This window comes from Pithys albifrons, chromosome 3 (genome assembly GCF_047495875.1).
Source record: "Pithys albifrons albifrons isolate INPA30051 chromosome 3, PitAlb_v1, whole genome shotgun sequence".
NCBI classification, from domain to species: Eukaryota; Metazoa; Chordata; class Aves; order Passeriformes; family Thamnophilidae; genus Pithys; species Pithys albifrons.
This window is the reverse complement of record NC_092460.1, coordinates 7,474,796-7,494,988: the sequence shown is the minus strand read 5'-3', so window position 1 is coordinate 7,494,988 and position 20,193 is coordinate 7,474,796. Positions and strand designations below refer to the sequence as shown.

The window sequence follows — 20,193 nt, the reverse complement described above, 5'->3', positions numbered from 1 at the left end:
TTTTCCTGGATTGTACAAAGGCATTTCCCAGCAATAACTACAGTCAGGCCGAATTTTGGCCTTCTAGCTGCAGCTGTTGCCATCAAAGAGCACTAAAAAGATGCAAAGTCGTGTTTTACCTCGCCTGAAATGTCCTGCAAAAGCCAGACAGGTTTCATTTGTAGACTGTTATCACAGGTCTTGCACTGAAGATCACTTTCCCAGTCCTTGGGAAACCCATGACATGACTTCCCCAGGTCAGGATTTTGTTCCAAAGTTGAAGGCTTTCAGGCCAAAAGGAAAGTTTAGGCAGTTGCTACATGTGCTTGAAGGAGTGGCTGGAGCAGGAAGCCAGCGTTTAACGGCACAAGCAGCCCTGCAAAATTTTACAAGACACAACTCTCGCGTTAGAGGATCCATTTCTTTCTTCATAAAATATATTGGGCCTTTCCACAGACTCCTTTTATTGGTCCATTTGGCTACTCACTCCTTTTATGAACTACTCAAGCTCCCGGATCATCTGGAAAAGCTGAGGAAGACGGCTGAGCTGAACCACAGTGACGTGCCAGCCATCACTAACAACCTTCTCTGCTACCATGGCCTGGGCACTGTGCATGGGAGAAAGGAAGGGAAAAGCCAGCAGACAGGACAGCTGCATTTCATCACCTGAAAGGAAGCACACAGCATCTTTTTAACCCATTTCTTCTCACTGCCTACAAGTTTTTTGAAGTTCCAAAGTTGAGGTAAATCTCCCAAGCCCAGGTGCCTTTCTGCCTTTCACCTCAGACCAAAATTCACTTGGCAGCAAACAAGCAGCTAAGACTGGGATTTTTTTTTAACCAGCCTCCTACCTGTCTTCTATGGGGGTCCTTTAATGAAGCCAGTTAAAGAGCAAGCTGACATGGAGGTCCACATGCTAACATAACAACATATTTTAACTGTGTATTTAAATAGTTTCATTTCTATTGACATTGGCTAAGGTGAGTCCTCAGGCTTGCTGGTCTCCAGCAAAAGGCTGGACAGCTCACCAGTGCAGCCTTTCAAGCTCTGCATTGCCAAATCTCCTTTAACAACAACAAGCTCCTGCAAAACATTTCATAACCATCGTTTCCCAAGGAGACAAATGCCTGAGGCACTCAGTGTGCTAAGTCCAGTCTTTGTAGCATGGTCAGTGCTGAAAAAAAACAGAGAGGAAAAGCCAAGCAGCACAAGCAGATACATGCCTGGCTCTGCACATCTGCTCCTGCCCAAAAACACGGAGCCAGAATCCTGCGCTCCAGGCTGTGGTGTTGCATTTTGCCTTTGGTTCCAATCCCAGACCTGCAACAGTTCATTCCCAGTAATGTTCTCCCAGCACTTCCCAGCCCACCAGCACAAGCAGGAACAGCTAACTCATGGTGGCAGCATCATGTTGCTCTCACAGCTCCAAAACATGGAATGCAGAAATCACCATAATGGGACAACATGCTCCTTCCAAGAGTCCAGCTCCAGTGAGACCTCCAGGAAAGCAATTATCCAGGCACCTCAATGTAACAGCATCTTTATCCTAGGGAGAAGGTGCTTTGCAGCATATGGGCCAGCTTGTGCCCTTAAAATTATTCACTTATGTCATGTCTTAGCTGCACCAAGCCCTTGTGAAATAACCAGCAAAGGGTGAACGCTGCTTGTGACAATCCCACAGAGAGGCTGTTTTAAGCCCTATAATAAGGAGCTCTGCTGCCCTCCCAAATAGCAGGGGCTACTTTAAAAAAAACCTTACTATTGTAATCTTGGATTACTCTCTACCACCCAAATCCATTTCACCGTAATTAGTGCCCATTATAATAAAGCCCCTCCGACATTTCCATATTCCTCTGAACATCAGACTCCACAGATTCTCTGTAGCGAAATCCACCCAGCTGTGTATTTTGCATAAACTGGTTATCTTGAACCACACGGTCTCTCACTCTTGTTACCAGACCCATATTTTACTCAACAGCACTGACAGTTCCAGCCTCTTGCAGAAGCCTTGCTTTGAGAGATTTAGATTAAGCCCAATCCAAGCAGCTCACTAGGGTAGACAGTGGATATCTGAATTCTTGAATTAATAACTAAAACCTGAACATTCAGCATAGCATCATATGGTTTTACCAGAAAACACCTCACCCAAAGCATGGCACAAAATCCAGCTGCCCAGAGTATTTTAACAGCACCACAATGCAGCCAAGAGCTGACCACGGACTTGGCTTTGGAGTTCTTTATTCCATCTTAAAAGAAGCACAAGGTTCACTAAGAGTTCAACAAGAAACACACCTTGGTGGTGTCTGTGCCATTAGCTCCAGGGAAGACTAAAAACAAAAAAAGTCCATTTCTGGTGCAAAACCTTATTACAGAAGAGGAGGCCCCAATCTCTGTAACAAGCTTTGGACAATTAAGCACATACTCGCAGGATGGGGTCCCCCCATACTCGCCACCATACTCCCCACCATACTCGCAGGATGGGGCCCCTCACTAGCAAGCAGGTCTTTTATCGTCCAACTAACAGTGCTCCAACCAGCATCAGAGCCTTGCCACCTTGCCCTTGGAGCCAGGGCTGCTTTCTGCTCCAGCCACCAAACTCAGTATTTTAAGCTTCCTTACACAGATGAGAATTTTTACAGTAGGCATAAGAACCATCACAACAACTTTCACAAGAGCCCTGCAACTCCATCACCTTTGATAATGCTGGAAACAGGAGCTCAGCATTGTAAACCACAGCACAGAACCCCCCCCCAAGCCCCTGGATGTGCTGCTTTTCTAGACAGAAGGGCTCATAATTCTGCATTCGCTAATATTATCCATCTTTCAAGACATATCCTTGACTTGGGTAGTTCCCAAAATCCTAAGATGTCCCCAGACCTCATGCCTTCAAGAGGAAGATGAAGACTGCAACCCTTCACTAGCTGAGGCTGCCTCATTTTCCCCTCTCTGCACACTTCAGTCCCCTCCAAAGCTCAGTGTAACACCAGGCTGAGCATTAATCAACACAACATGCGCTTCATCCAACTTCAGCAACCACTACGAATATTTAACTTTTATATTACGTGCTGGGATTATTTTTATATATATGCCACCCTGTGTCTTTTTATATATACACTCACACCTCTATATAAGCAAACACACACACAAGAGTATTTCATTTCTGCAAAATATAATGTAAGCACAGGGATTTTTTCCCCCTTCAGGCAGTCAGAGAAGCAGCCACTCAGCACAGCAGCGATGCCGAGTGCCCTCTGCTGTACATGAGACAAACACTTCTTTGTTCAAAAATATTTTTTAAATACTTACAACTTCCTTAGGACAAAATATTTATTAAAATTACACTTGATCATTTAGAGTGCAACATGCAACACTAGTGCCACCAGTTTTCCCCTGTCAGACTAAAAGATTCATGTGTCTTCCAAGTTAAATAAGCAAAAAGTAAATAAGTCTGGAACTGCACAGGTACAATGTGAAAATGTTTTATTTATACACTTGAAAATAGCAAAAGGAAATCAGAACAAACAATATAGCTTTATTATTCGGGCATTTATCAGATAGCCTTCACACTTCAGCAAACCACACATCTATTAGAGGTACGAGCAGAAACTGTCACGTGGCAACATGAAATCATTTTTCTATTGTAAAACAGCCTTGTTCCTGCTACTGGAAGGAAAGATAATATTAAAACATATTCAAATATATGTATTTCAAACCGTTATGCCTTGTAATAAATTATGCACTTGATATTAAAAATCCAAGCTACGCTGCACAAACTTGACTTTCAAATATTATATTTTATTGTCTTCTCACGTCCCAGCTCTTCTCAAATATGACATTTAAAGGGGCTGCACTTTCAGCACATGGCCTTTATGGCACTGAATGCAGATAATAAGACAGGGCCACAGCTCTGTCATGACCGTTCCCACTGTTTGGCAGGCAAGAAGAGGAAGGGAATGAGCCTTGTCCCTGTCTTGCTGCCATTTCTTCGAATGTTGTGCAATTTTAAGCAAAAGTCTGAGTTCTGTAGAGTTCGGACTTTGCAAAAACAGGGATTAAATCATCTGCAAAGAGTCAGGACAAGATATGGGATACCAAGCCCAGCAGCACCTCTGCACAGGGGTCCACCTCCACCCAAGGCAGATGTGTCAAAGGCCAACCAGGTCTTCCTCCATGGAGTAAACCTTGCCACAAGCACCTGATGGCCTGGGGAGGTCAGAGCAGAACCATCTGATGCACAAGCATCAGAGTCCCAGTTATTGCACCATAAAGTATTTTTTCTCCCTGTGTCACACTTCCACAGAAGGAGACATCTTTTTTTAACCTGTCTCTGTGCAACACCTCGGCTCTGCAAGCAGGGCCCATCTGCTCTGCAGAGCTCCTTGGGCACACCTCCACAGTGTCCTCAGAGGGTGGGAGGGGGCTGGTGGGGTCAGAGTACCCATGGGTGCTCTCTCCATATGCCCAGGCCCCCAGGTGCTTCCACACGGCTGTCCTGTCCCCATCGGTCCATGAGCTGGTTGCTGACCAGCACAGTCACACCGGCACAACTGGTTTCCCCATCCCTTCCAGTGACTCACTACAAAGCCTCTCCATTTCCAGCATTTGTATTCGCTTCACAGCTTGGATTTCCTAGAGGAGGCACTACCCAGGAAAACAAGCCTCCTCTTACGCCCTCCTGTAAATGTGTCCGCAATGAAGCTGATCAAAAATATTCCAGTTTATTTTTTTAAACGAAATCTTTTACCAGCATTTTTTCTCTCAACAAAACATTGTGGTTTTTTATAACTTTTCATCTTGCTCTTCTCAGGGATTCTTGTCCTAGATTCTCCGTCTTGGTTGAAGGCCAAGCATCACTAGCTGAGCCAGAGGGAATATAAAAGCATCTTTATAAGACACTACAGAAAAGAAGAATTGAACCCTGGGAGCCAATACACTTTTATGCCTTGGGTATTTAAGGATCAAACATGCATTTGTGAGCTGACACAAGGTAAAAAGGTGGCTTTGAGACTTTATGGCATCCAAGAAGCCTCTGAAAGCATCTTTTAACCAATAAGAGTGCAAGAGAAAACCAGGAGCAGCAAAACACATCATGAAAGTGTGGCTATGAGCCCCTGGGGACAGCTGGGCTCACCAGCCACTCCTGGTGGCACCAAGGGCATGGAGCACTTGCAACCACTGCTCTGCTTGCAAAGCAACCAGCCGAAGGCAAGGAAACAGGAACCATCCAAGACACGCTGAGGAGGTTTCCTATGGTTACTGCTACCATGGAAATACTTTTTTGTTGGCTTGATCTAAATAATATCTGGCTCCTTGGCTGCAGTACACTTCCTGCAAGGTTAAGTTGGATCCTTAGACCTGCACCCCTCTGCCAGAGTGCGACTGCACTGCGTACCATCCGCCTGCAAGCTGGCCCAGGAGCATCTCAAACCCCAGCTGCTTGGGGCTTTCCTCCCAGCTCCCCGGAGCCCATGGCTTGGTTTCAAGGAGAAGAGGAGGAAAGAAAGTAGAGGGAGGGGAAAAGACATCCTTTACTAATTGCTCACAGCTGTGTCCGAGCAGCTCCCACTTCAGCTGCCAAGAGCTGCAGACTCCTGCTCTCCCCACCAGACTCCGAGCAAAAGAAACCCCTCACAGGGAGAGGGACTCTCCATCCATCCACAGGCTCTGCATAGGGATTTCAGTAATTATATTTATACACTCCCCTTATCAGCAAGAGCAGCCATTATGTCTTTTATCACCGCGGCGGCAGCATCTGCACGAGGGCAATTGATAGGGGATGAAATATTTGCTGCGATGGCTGAGTACAAAGTGCCTCCCTCCGCGGTGAGAATAGTAATTGTCACACTGAGCTCTCAAAGTGTTAAGCTCTGGTATCAGGGTTCCGTGGTGGGCAAAAGCCACACACGGGAAGAAACAGCCCCTCCAACAGCGGAGAGCAGCACCCTGAATTCTCTATACACCTCTTGGCCGGAGCATCGCTGAACCTGAGACAGGCTCTGGCCATCAGGGGTGCACTCATGTGTGTCCAGAGCCTGCAAGGACACGACAGCCCACGAGAAAAAAGCTCTTTACAACCATGCTCACGAGGCTTACGCTGAAATTTTCCTCACGTCAGACAGTTCTGCTAATGTTACAAATTCCTCCAACATTAGATAGTGACCGCAGAGATGCTGCGCGCGGGGAAGAGTCCGGCTTTCCCCCCCGCCGAGTCTGGGAGATTATTCATTGGAGAAAAAAGCAAATATCCAAATGAGCGCCACAAATTGCAAAACCAGCTGCCAAAGGTCTCAGCTGATACTATCAGCCATCCTTAAGCTCGGTGATAGACTTACAAGCCAGACAATGAAAACGCAATTGATTATTTGAAGAGTGACTCATGGTGTAATAAGGATGGATTACAGGGCGATGGGGGGGGGGGGGGGGGGAGAACGCCTTTGAAAAAACCTAAAAGACTGCAGATTGACTGTTTAAAGGCAAACAGAAAGGGAACAAAACCAAAGAAAAACTCTTGAAAGCACTAAACAGCCCTCTACAGCCGAGCGCAACAAAGAGGAGGGCAGCGCTCCGTGGGCGACAGCCGAATAGTTGCGCCCCGGGCCCCTCCAGCTGGGGATTCCGGGTATCAGCCTTATCCAGCCAAACTGGTGACCGGGAGCTTTCGCTTTCACGCCACACCACGCTAGCGGCAAGGGCCTGTTGCAAACCCTCTACTAAAGCAGTAGGAGTTTTCCTCCCCACCGAACATGTGCCCCTCCGATCCAAGCAGGGGATCGGAGCCACTCGCAGGACAGCCCCGCCAGGGCTCCAGCCGGACGCATCCTGCGGGGAGAGCGCACTCTGTGCATTCCAGGCAGTGAGGAGGACCGAGAGGGCTGGGGCTACGGCAGGGAAGGAAATTCACTAAGTGGATAGGGATGCCAGCCGAGCTTTGCCTATTATAGCACCGATGCAACTCTTCATCTCCCACCTCCTCCTTCCCATCAGTTCAGCAGAGGCTTCAACAAGTGACTTAACCCCTTTCTCTGGGCTTGGGGTGGATGCTCAGGACCTAACACATTCAGCAGCACTGAGCTGTTAAATCAGTTCACCACGTCCCACTAAATCACAGCCTACAGGGCTCCCAAATCCATAACCACAGCCTCCAACACTGACAGGGGTCTGCTTGAAGGAGATCCCCACCGCAAGCCAACCCATCCCGCTTCCAAGTTTTGTGGGTCCCTCTCGGGCAAATCCATCTTGAAAGGCTATGTGAGAAAACTGCTTTGCCAGTGTCTGGCAGCGCAGCACCATGGCCGAGGTACCAGGAAAGGGCTGGCCAGCCACTGTTCTGCTTTCGGGATGGCAAACCCCACTTGCTCACATAAGGCAGGTAATAGTCCACTCTTTGCATACCAGGAAGCAGCTGTAGTAATTTTCAAAAAAATCTTAGTGCAGTAGAACGCCACCAACTTTTAAAATTACTTGTTTAGAAGTAAAACACCATGTAAACTCAGAATTCAGTTTGTCTGCTCTGCTCTCTCCATCACTGGTGTCATTCACAATCACTCCAGAAACAGAATAAACCCCCCAAACCCAGCCCAAATCCCACAATGGCTTATTAGTGGTTTTTCACCCAATTCATAAAACTAGAATTGCACAAGGCCACTTCAAAACAGACAGAAAATGTACCCACACTGCCTGTTCTCTAGAAGAAATTCTGCTTTTTTGGCTTTTGCAAGCAGCTCAGTGGCAACGGAGCTCCAGTTTGAGCAGCTGCAGAGCAGGGCTCTGTGCTCAGCTGAAATTCAATCAACAAGTGTCTCAAACGCCTTTGAGTTCTTGCAATACAATCCTGAGTGGTTTGTAAAGGACTTCAAACAGGCTCCCCAGGTTTGCCCGGAAATAAGCACATACCTCACCTTCTCTTTTGTACATCGCATACAAAAAATTAAAGAATTTATTTTAGGCTTTTTGCCAGGGACAATTCTGCCTCCGATACTGTAATGCTCTGTTAATGTGGATATCGTGTCTCCCAGCCAACACAAACAGGATACCTTATCAGTCTCGGCTGTTTCAAGTGCTGTTTCAGCAGCAGGGCATGAACAAATGGAATGGACAAGCCAGAAAAAATAGTTGGGAGTTACTTAAATGCAACTGTACACTCAACATTTAGGAAAAGATTGTCCCAGGGTAGGACAAAATTGATCCCTATACCACACCCATCCAAACTTCCATCCCAATAGCTCAGCTGCCCCTGAGAAAAGATGCTGTGTGAACAGTGAGAGCAGCACAAGCCATCACTTCTTACCCTGCTCTACCACGGGGGCTGGAAAACTCAAAGAAAAGGTAGACCTGATTTTCCAAACACTTACACAAGTGTTTAATCTCACAGGTGTGAGTAAATAGGACAGCTGAAGTCATTGATGCCAAGCTAAGTGTACACTCCAGCATCCTCCTGAGCTGAGCAGCCACCCCCACCAAACCACCCTGGGCACAGGGGCTGAAGGACATGGACTCTGTCACTGAGTAACCTGGCAGGGAACAGCTTCTCCTTTCTGACCTGCTTACAACCAAATAAATACAGCAAAAAATTGTTAAAAGTAAACTAAGTACACCAACCCTTTTGTGAAAGGTTTTAAAATCAGCAGACACCAACCTTGGATTTTTGCATCCCCTCCACCAGGAGGACAGTATTCTTGGGAGGCAGTGACTCCTGTCCACCCCTGCGGACAGGCACAGGTCCCCTATGGACAGCAGCACACTTCGCCCCGCTGCAGTCCCCCAGGGACTCACCTCAGGAGTGCCTGTGATGGATCTGCACTGGGATGGACCCACACTGGCTGAATTTTGTCTATTTCAGCAGGTTCTCCATTGCAAAATGACAAATTTGCTACAACCCACCAAGCCAGCACAATTCACTGCGGCAGCCATAAGAACATCAGCCCATTCAAGATAAGGTATTGCTATTCTCACATCTCCAAAGCCTTTCATATAAACATGCAAGGAAGTGTGGAATATCTGAATCCTAAAGGAGAGAGGCACAAAGCCTGTTATTCATGAAAGGAAAAAGCTGGGAGCGTGTGTGTGAAAGACACATAACCTATGAAAAATGCTGAAAACATATGGAAGCAATAATCTGTACTTTTTTTTTTTTGGAAGTAGAAACAAATGCTTCAGAACTCAGTGTTATTCGTTCATGTGCCGTGTTACAAATATTATTGTTTCTGTTCTCTGGATGAGGAAAGAGGCATCAAACCGGAGACCCAAAGGCGCCCGGAATGTGTATGGGAGCCTGCCTGAGCAGGGCCAGGGTTGGGGGAATGCAGAGGGAGGCTGCAAACACACAGTTTCCTGGGGTTCACCATGCATGAGCTGCCGATCTCCAGAGCGTAGGGCACTGGACAAACACGTGAAGAAAACAAACATCCACTGTCACAAGCAACTCCCTGCCTACAGTCAATAAGGCAGAGAAGGGAGTTGCAAAGTGACTTACCCACCATCACCCAGCAACCTCAAACATCTCTGAGCTTCTGGCCAACTCCCTCTTTGTGGGTGTGTCTCATGACACATAACTCTTTCTCCTTGTCCATAGGATTTTGTGATCCAGTGGACAATCACAAACCTTTGGGCTGATCACCTGGGATCTCCAGGTGGATCTATCCTGAGAAGCTGGAAAGTTTGTCCTTGCAGATGCTCCCTGATCTCACAGGGCCAGATGAAATGAGCCTTCAGTGGGACTGGCCACAGCAGATTTTAGGAAGATGTTGAATTATGGAAATAAATAAATGCTCAAAACAATTGTATGCATTAAAACTTACTAATATGGAACATTACTGAATATTACATCAAGTCACATAAATTTGCTCTGGAAGGTAAGGGGCAGGCACAATGTGCTGTGCAAACACACACCACTGGTATGAAGACCACAACGTGTGACAGCAACACATGAAGAGAAGAAGATAAGATCTCTTCCCTGGCAAAATGTGATTTCAAGGGACAAAGATTACACAACACATGCAAGGAAAAGGATACTCAAAGAAAAGATGTAAAACATAATCTCACACTGAAACTAAAACCCTGGCAAACCAGTTTTTTTCTTTATGTCATGTTTATTACTGCTTTTTAAACGCTTCTGCTAACCAGAAAAATAACTATGGCAACAAAGACTTCTCCATAGGTTTTCAGACACTATTTTTAAATTTGTCTTCTCTGTAACAGCATCCAAATGCTGTGACAGAAAACCTCAGAAAACCGGCCGTATGCCACTGCCTCTGCAGCCTTAACAAACCAGGTGGTACCTCCCCCCTCCTCAAACCAGAGCTCAAATACCACCCTGAGATCTGGGTGTTCTGCATCTATGATTTTAGCTGGTACTTCTGGAGAAGGCAGAGAACAGCAAGGTCTATTGAATTGCAAGAGTGTTTTTTTGCAAGGCTTTCTCAAGGAGCAAACAAACCATGGCTCCATGTGCTAAACACATGCCAACCTCCCAACATGAAGGATCTGAAGGATGTCCTATTTTAACTACACCATTAAGGCTGTAATTTTACTTCACCCAGAGTAAATCTGAAATTAGGTCTTCACAGTAAGCTTAACAGCAGTAAAAGCCAACCATTTGTCACCTTTAAGGTTTCCATATTCACACTAATTGCACCAGGACCAGGTTATAAATTCCCTTCCCTCCTCCTGGACCACCTCCCTGGAAGCTTTTCTCTGCAAGACATTATGCAAAAGACACTCCTAATGGCTATTCATTCACCAAACTCCAGTGACAGCTTTATTTAATGCCAAAGCTTGTTAACAAGCTGAATGGCACACAGTTTAATGTAATGCAGATCTGATTAGAAAACAGCAACTGGGCTCCTAAGGAGTTCAATTTTTATTGAATTTGATTTCCTTTTTTCCACACAAAGCCATCGACCTGTATTAATGAGGATTTGGTTATGTACACCCCATTTCCATCCTCCAGACTGCAGCCCACACAAATGAACTCAGTCCTTATGCACTTCTCTGACAACCCACCATAGCAGAATGTGATGAGATGAGAGGAAGGAGGTGTTTTGCTGCCCGGGCCATGAGAAACTGGGGGTCTTACTGGTTATAATTTGATATCTGCATCTTCGCAGACTGCACACCCAAGGAGGGTGGAATTCAATCTTCGGCCTCTTCAGACAAACCACTTACTTTCTCCTCTTTGGGGCTAAATGATTTAAAACTGAAAACTGAATTTCTGCCTTACAATGAGCGGCAGAGATCTGTAGCATGCAGGAGAGAGATTTAAGGGGGTAAGATGCAGGGCTCCAGTTTAACTGAAATGTTTTTCAATTCCTCTCTTCCACCAAAATAGCATTAAATATGCTGACACTGCTACAGGATAACTCATCCACTACCCTGAATGTGAGATCATAATTTCTGAGCAAAATTACAAAGATTTAAAAATAAACTTCAAAAACCAGGGACATTATTTAATTACTTAACAATACCCTTTTGTCTTCTTTTTGCACATCACCTGCAGTACAGAGATCAGGTTTATTCTGAAAACAGTTCTGCAGAATACAATTTATTTTCAGGTAGTTTCCCTTGCTCAGGAAGCATGCCTGTGCTTCCAAGAATGATAAATTCAACCAAAGCTCAAAGCCACCTCTGAGAAAAGTGGCTTTTAAGAGAACATATGAGCACAGAAATCTTTGCCTAACAAAGCAATTTGCCTGCTTGACAGCGTTGCTGCACATATCACACCTAAAATCACAGGTAAGTAGAAAATACACAATCCAGCATAATTAGGTATAAGACAATGCCTTTCTCAGCAATGGTTTCAGTGCCTGCAAGCTTATAAATTCTGTCTCCCTAAAGCATATCATCAGTTTGCATCTCTGAAGCAAAAAAAGTCCCATTTACATTTATCAGCAAAACTGCTGTTAAAGGATTATAAAAAGCCTTACAAACCTCTAGTGGTTAATTGATCTGGATTTATATCCTTAATCTGAGGATCTCCTTGCAAATCCTTGTTTCCTTCCAATCTCATTCTGCACATTCAGGTGAGCAGCCCCAGCAGGCACTGGCTACACCACCTCATGCACAGAGGGAACAGGCTCCTCAGCATGTTTTCGACCTGCAAAACTACTATGAATAATTTCCCTGCTTACCTATTCCTGGCATTAATAGACCACTGGCTAGTAAAAAATGAATGCACTTCCTCTCTATTGTGTTCTGGCAAATAGGTTGCCTTTATTTGGTTTAATTGCGTAATTACTCTTATATCAAGGCAATTAAATGGGAATGTGTGCAGGAGGGCTCTCAGCTCATGAATCCCAGCTTAAGGTAATTTGGTGCAAGGTCTAACCTGCTCAGCGGGATGCAAACCTGGAGCACATAGTCTACAGTGCCTCTGGGGGCTGACCCCACCCATACCCAAAGGGTCCCCATCCTTCTCCTGCCCTAGGGGAGGCAGAGAAAATTCTACTGGAACAATTCACACTGCTTCAGCCAAAATCCTTCCCCATGTCTGGGGTCCCTCAGAGAAGGAAATGGCTATGGGTGGTCCTGACAGGCTGGAGCCTCCTGCGAACAGGGTTTGGCAGGATGTGGCCAAGAGGCACAGCATGCCAGTGCAGAGGGCACAACCAGAAAAGAGCCACAACACCCCTCTCACTGACACTCCTCATGTAGCCATGTGCCCCTTCTGCTGGGCCATTTGGCCACTGATAGGGTGCTATCAAAATTCACCTAATTCTTCTAAAGTCACTGGATAGTTCCACTCTCTGACATAAAACAGGAACCACAGCACCTCACAAGTCCTTGGAACAGAGTAGAAATACTCATGGTGACCACAGCTTTTCTTCTTATCCTACATTTGAAATTTCCCTTTAACACTTTTAAGCATTACAAAGCAGCTCTGCAATGACATGAGGAAACCTGCGAGAGCTCAGGAAAGCATTCATAAGCCCTGAAAAGAAGACAACTCAGGGGTGACCTTATAAATCCATTAACACATATGTGGCAGATTCAGATCACTGGGAGGGTGTCAGAAGACCACATCTCCTGCAGCCCCAGAAGGAAGGGTCACCTTTAGCTTCTGAAGCTCTGAGGTGGCACACGATGCACTTGGATGTGCCATCAAGACCTGTGCAGGACCACAGCAAGCCCCACCTGCTGCTGTGCCTCCCTTGGGGCAGACTTCAGCCTACAGAACCTGTCCCACCACACCTTGGGGCAAATGCCACAGGGAACGATGATTTGCAAGGCTGAACGTTAAGATACAACTCAGTGGGAATATATGAATCCCCCTCTTTTGCTCTGAACCTGAGCTTTAAGCAGCTGAGATGCAGCTCTGAGAAGTAGGGCAGAGGCCAGGAGGAACGCCAAGCAGAGCAGACACCAGAGAAAAGGGTATACCCTGAAAAATAAGGTTAAAAGGTCACCACGGGCTCCCTGGCCTACTAAGTCTGTGCAGAGCTCCCAGAGCCCATAGCCCAGATTTAATATCACCAAGTCCCAGATCGCCCATCAACAGGAACTCATTTCTAGACAGCAGAACGTGGGGAGGAGAGAAGGGGCTGACCCAGCACAAGGCCAGGGCTCGCTGTGCCTTTCAGGCACCGGCGCTGTCAAGTTTGCAAAGAGATACAGCAGAAATAGCCGAAAATACTTGTTCATTCCTACACACCCCCATCCATTTCAACAGCTAAATCTCTGCTTGGCATCACTGATGGGATAAATCCCATCGCGGGGGAGGCAGGAGTTTCACGCAGTGGTTTGGTGCAAACCACCAGAACCCCTTCAGCCCCGTTTGCCTCTTCCCACCCCACCCAGATTGTCCCCGCCAGGTGAGGGCGGCTTCAGGCATGACCCGGGGCAGCAGGACGAGCCCCTGACCGCAGTGGGGAGGCTACGAGTTGGTAATTACCAAACCAGTTACCCCAGTCCCGCGTCTGGATCCTGCTGCACCCCGCACCAGCAGCCACCACGGGCACACCTGTGGGGCACACCTGTGTGGGGCTGGCAAACCCCCTCGTGTCTCTAGAACCCCCACCCTGGGCGCGCGACACGCTTAGGACTAACACAAGCGCTCCCAAAAAAGCCACACCTGAAGCCCGGATGTGCAGAGAACTGCGAGGAAGCCAAAAAACCCTGTGAAGAGAGAGGCTGGACGGGACCCACCCCGGCCCTGCTGCCCACGGGGGCGGGGGGGTACACAGAGTCTCGCCAGGCCTTACCTCCACTTGTGCAGGGCGAAGCCGGGGCACTGGTCCCCGCAGGTGTTGCAGGGCTGGCCTCGCTCCGGCTCCCCCGACGCCGTGAGCTGCAACGAAGCGCAGAGTCAGCGCCGGCTGCGGGACGGGGGGAGGACGGGAGGGACAGGGGACACGCACCCGGGGCAAAGGGGCACCCGCACGGATGGGAGAGGGCAGGGGAGGGGCTGGAGAGGGGACGCACCCGGAGAAAGGGGCACATGCGGGCAGCGGGGGCGGGCGGGGACCCGCACGGCGCCGGGGCGCAGCCGGAGCGGGCGACGGGACACGGAGCCACAGGTTGGAGCGGGACGCGACGAGGCGGAGGGCGAGGGCAGAGAGGGAGGGAGACGTCCCTCCCGGCAACTCACCGAGCGGCCGGAGAGCCGCTTGCGAGAGCCGCGGCCGAACATGGCAGCGCTCCCCGCGCGGAACCCAGCGCAGCCCAGCCCGAGTGCGCGGCAGCAGCAGCCGCCCCGTCCCGCCCCCCCCCCTCCCGGCGGCCGCCCCTCCGCCGCCCCCGCCCCCTCACCCGCCCCTCGGCCCGGCAGGCACCGCCCCGGGAGAGCCCAGCTCCCCCCGCCCCGGATCGCCCCCGGCCCGGCTTCCACTGCTGCGCTGTCATCGCTGCGCTGTGGAGCGACCGGCGCTCCCGTCCCGGCGCCCTCGGGAGCGCCGCGCCCCGCCGGGTCCGTCTGTCGTGCACAGCCCGGTGTACTCGTTACGCTGTTAGTAAAGAACATGAGCTCCCGAACGGCAGAGGTGGATTTAGCGGGGATGAATGGGCAAACGCTGAGGTTACAGCTCTAAGCACGCTGCGCTGTGCAGAGGGATTTTTTACTGACACGGGCAAAGGCAGGGAGCAAACATCCAGTGCTCCTGCTGAGCTTCTGATGCCCTCCTCAAGAAGAGCAGGTTTAGTCCAAAACATGAGTAGAGTGCAGGGGAAACACAGTCACAGGAAATATATTTGCTGCCTGAGATGCTGGACCAGGACACAAAGTGCCTGTTACTGTCCGGCAACTCACAGTCCTCCCAGAGCAACATGTGGCACAGTGGAGTTGGGAGCCATGGGCTTGGGAGATGTAGGGCTGGCAGCCATGGGGATGTGGGCCTGGGATCCATGGGGCAGTTGGTCAGCCCACACATCAGCTCGCTCATGCCAGGTACACAATGCACAACAAAGGGTTTCCACAGCCAACAACCAGCCTTCACCCCTGGGGTTTGCAATCAAACAGCACATCTGGCACAAGACAGAGCAAAATGAACCATGGGGAGAGGGGAAGGAGCAAACATGCTTCACAGAGCACAGGGTTCCTCGGAAACTTGTCCCCAGTGGCACTGGAGAAGCTTCGCTATTAGCATTTCACAGCTTCACCCATGGCTGTGGTTGTTTGCAGATACTGCCAGCTCTTCCCCTCCTTCCCTGCCTCTTTGTTCCTTTGCCTTACTGCCTCACAGTTGGTTAAGATCATAACACTTTGTTAATTTTCATTTAATCAGTTCTCATTTTTGTTAATTTTTCACTTGTATCTTCTTGTCTAGGAGGCTGAAATGAGGCTGGAAGCTGTGTAGGTGCGTGGTCACTTTTTGAAGAGTCTCAGGCAAGAAGTTTCAGGGAGATTTTCACTCTTTCCTCCCATACTGGGCTTTCCTAAAGAAAAAACAAAACCCCAAAAAACACCGAGAATTTTATCATGGAGAAAAATTTCTTTTTCACTGTCTTTTTCATGTCAGTGCAAAATTATTGACTGCTCCCTGCTCTGTTTTTCTGTGGTTGCTATTTTTACCTTTCCAAACCTCTCCATCTTCCCTCTGTTGCTCCCTTCTGCTAAATTTCCTCATCGTTTTCCTTCTTGGTTTCTTTCCCAGTTTCCAACTCATACAGTGGTGCATGAATATATTATAAACTCTCAAGGGAGGAGGCAATCTCTCCAAGTACACACACATTTCATCACACAGTGGGCAACTGGTTGCAGACTGGGATTTGACCTCATATTAAAACATCTCCACCTATATCCTATTTGGAATATATTAATATTGGGGTGCTGAGTTGCTGTTATCTCTACTGAAGGACTATGAGATTTCAGGGAACAGACATCGTGTAAGAGAGGGCCTGAAAATCTCCAGCATTTTTAGTGTCTTGCATAAGATTCAGAATATTTAAAACTCCAATTAAAACTGCTGAAATAAAAGCAGTATTGGATACAGGACTTATAACAAGATTCAACGTGCTGTGGGAAATGCTTTAAAGGTGACCTGCAAATCCTCTGTAATTGCTCTGCTGTTGCAAGAGATGCTGTGCGCCCTCAATAACAGGGCTGGTGAGGACATCTGCTCTAAGTTTAAAACAGCAAAAGTAAGTCAAAGTTGGAGGGTAAATTCCTTGGAGGTGTGGCTGTGCTGAATCACAGCTCCAGTCTTCTGAGGAAGATGTAGGTCCTAAATTACTACCTAAAACAAGGCAGGTTGGTCTCCTCACTCCAACTCAAGCTGTCCATGGAGCTACCAAACTTCCCTGTCACCCTGCATGCTTTTATCCTCCAGGCTCATTCCAGCAGATACAGCAGACGCTGGTGGGTGACTCCTCAATACCCAGGCAAAAGGCAGGGGAGGCTGTGAAAATCAAGGCTTACATCAGCATGTTCAAAAGAAGAAAGATGAGGGCAGAAGGGAGTGTAGAAGATACAGATAAGAGGGCTGAAGGATGATCACTGCTGCTGCCCTGGTGTGCCTGGGGAAGGATCTGGGGACGTCATGTACACCCAGAACCATAAAAATATTCAGGTAGCACAGACCCCAACAGAGTCAGGTCCTTAAGGACTCCTGGTCACCTAAACATCTTGTGGGGGCAGCAGTTTCTCTCTAGCCAAGGACATCCAGGACAAATGAAAGGCCAGTCAGGAGGACCCAATCCACATTTTAGGGCTGCTTAGATGCTGCATCTACAAAAGGAAACAGCCAGGCCAGAACATCATCTCTGGGATGCAGTTGGAAAAGGGAGGAGATACATTATCTCATTGGCCTGAATGCTCCTCTTCTTTTTCCTCCCCCAGAAAAGCTGGCAAGAGTAAAGATCTGTCAGGAAATAAACTCCCACTCCCTTGTTCTCACCATGTGCAAAGGGGATGATGCACCATTCTGGCATGGCTGGGTGGGCAGGGGACAGCAACACAGCTCCAGCTCTACCTGTACCACAAGAGGTACTTTCAGAAGGGGATTTTGTATTATTGTTTTTATAAACATAGAGATCTTCCTCTTGAGAGGAGGCAGACTCAGCTTGGAGGTGGGGGGGTGTCAGATACTGCTGTCAAATAGGCTCAGAAACAGACACGCATGGGTAATACATGCCAGACAGTTTGTCTGACAAATTATTGTTTCTGCTGTCACTTAAATTGTTCCATACGTCATCTTCCCCTCCCATTTGTGTTTCAACCAAACCTGCCTAGGGATGACTCTTCTTCCAGCCCTTCTCATGACTAAACCAGTTTTAAACCCAGTTTGCTCCATTCATGCACCATTTTCCTTTGAAGTTGTGGATGGCCAAGAGGAGGGAAATGACAGGGGTGTTCTTCTTTTCCTGCTCCCTGTTGCACCTGATACTACAGAAATAACTATAATTAAAATCAAAGAGCTCAGGAAAAGGTGAAATGCAGCTCCTGTGTTAGCTTTTGGTCACAGGGTAGGTGGAGCAGGGACTACTGTGGGAGGGATCTGTGTAGGAGAGCAGTCTGGGATGTAGGACAGTGGCTGCAGGGTGTCCAGGGTCTGTGAGCCCTCGTGGCTCAGTGGGGCTGCTCAAAAGCCCTCATAGCATCTTGGTCCGACATGCACATTGTGCTGCGCCTCCTGGTCAGATAAATGCACTTCTTCAAGCACAGTCAGCCTCAGGCAGCAGAAGGTGAAAAGGAGAAACCCATGCTTCTGCAGAGCTGTTCTGCTTGCCTGGTCCCAGGGTATGTGCCCGACCTTGCAGCTCTGCTTAGACTCATCTTGTAGCATTCCAATGGCTCCACATGGAGGAAAGAAGCTGCCATTAAGGCTCTGCTCTCCCAGTGACCTCTAATCCCTCTGTGATACCATCTTGTGCAATACCAGCAATGAAGTGACTTGTGTCCAAGCCCACTGGACAGCCCTTACCACCCAGGAGGAGCTGCAGGTCCATAGCAGTAGCTGCAGTGAGCGTATGGGAAATATAGAGACAACTTGTGCCACCAAAGACCACAGAAAGTTTGCTTCCAGCTCTGGTCCAGCATTTCGGGATAGGAGTTAGCTGTCAGACACAACACATTTGTGCATGAAGCCAGGAAAATTTGCTAGACTTTCCAGGAAAGTGCCCCTGGCTCTTCTATCCTGCAAACCATGTCGCATGTCAGGAAATCACCACTAAAACACTCACATGCAGAAAGCTCTCAGCATCCCTCCATCAGCTCTGACAGCAGCTCTGACACCCCTGTGCCTGTTACGGTCCAGCCCTGACCATCAGCTCTGAGGCAGCAGTACCACCAACAGAAAGCACTGGAATAAGGCAGAAAGTAGCTCTCATTTTTTTGCTGGACCCATCCATTTCTCCCCTCTGCGATGTCAAGGTGAATTTGGCTGTTACAAACCGAGTCAGTCCCCTTGTGTTTCCTCCAGCCAGCAGCCTGTGCAGGTGAATTACAGCTCAACACGAATCCTGTCTCCATCTAATACCCTGAAGGTAATAAATGTCTGACTGTTATTAGGCAGTTATTGTCTGAAGCCTTTCAAACAGCAAAAGGAGGGCTTAAAAATACCTCTAAGTGCCACAACTGCTGAAGGAGTGTGCTAGGGACCAGGCATCTATTTTACTGCATCCTTCCTCCACCAAGCCTCCTTCTTCCTGGGTAAACGTGCCCCCATGAGGGTCTTTTAGGACTGAAACAGTTCAGTGTTTCCACTCATTCTGGCTCCAAGATTTGCAATTACTGCAGACAGAAAAGGCTGTGCATAAACCCCAGTTTGAGGTGGGGGTATGGAATTTCAATCTGTGCTGTGCATAACAGGAACCCAGGCCGGGATGAATCATGCTATGTTACTTCAGTTTTTAATTTTTTTTGCACTGCGTAGGTTTTTCTGGGGCATATTCCATCAGGCACATAACGGTCAAATTCACTTTGAATGTTTATTACATGGTTAGTCTGTGCTACACACACTTCAGATGTCAAAAATGGTAACAAAGTAGGCTTAGCAACTTAACAAACCCTTCCATCAGTTCTGTAGATTGCCATACATTTTCTGAGTTCTCTTTATCTCAGCATTTGACTACTATTTTTTGTTAGATTTGTTGGTTCTGAGGTATTTTGATTAAAACCATACTAAGTAATTTCACCTTTTTTCCTTAATAACTACACTCATTTGTAAATATCCTAGGAATTTTTTTTCTGTCCTCCCACCCAGGAATGCAAATGGCCATTATGTGCTCCCTAAGGTATCTCCAAATAACCCTTCTCCTTTTAACCTTAGGGTTTTATTGTGTTAGTTGCTAGGTAACTGAGTAAGATTTATAGCCATCTATTGTTAATTTTGAAGGCAGTCTTCAATTTCCCTGTAAATAGCATTGGGGAGTTGGAGTCCACACTAATAAAAACTTGGAGCCCAGTCCCACTCTGTGGAGAGGAGCACCTGCTATGAAGTGCAAAGCCAAGTAGATACATAAAACATAGCCCACCCCAAAGGATCCTGCCCTCTCAGACTGGGAAGGTTGGGCACTGCTGGGGTGCTGGAGGGACCCTGGGCACCCTGGCCTCTGATGCTGGTGTGGCAAAGTATCAGTGGGCTGTGCATCCTTCTTCCATTCCTCCTGCTCTTCTTCCAACCCCCTCCTCATCCTTCAGGCTGTTACTCACTCCCTGAAATGAGATGACAGCACAGCAGCTTTTCCCAGAACTGGATTTCTTTGCTGTCAAGCTCAGAAGTCCCCCGGCACAGCTCTCCCTGCCTCTCTGACAAGGGGTGGGTGGTGGATGGCCCCGGTTCATGC

General features: G+C 47.9%; 1 protein-coding gene across 1 annotated transcript in view; it reads right to left on the bottom strand.

The window, feature by feature from the left end:
* PRICKLE2 (prickle planar cell polarity protein 2) overlaps window positions 1-14,672 on the bottom strand; it is a 104,524-nt gene extending 89,852 nt beyond the window's left edge. Inside the window, exons 1-2 of the mRNA XM_071550318.1 lie at window positions 14,561-14,672; window positions 14,175-14,260 (exon numbers count right to left, since the gene is read on the bottom strand). Coding sequence (XP_071406419.1) covers window positions 14,175-14,260; window positions 14,561-14,602 — 128 coding nt within the window. The 5' untranslated portion in view covers window positions 14,603-14,672. The remainder of the gene's footprint in view (window positions 1-14,174; window positions 14,261-14,560) is intronic.
* Between the last annotated feature and the right edge of the window lie 5,521 nt (window positions 14,673-20,193).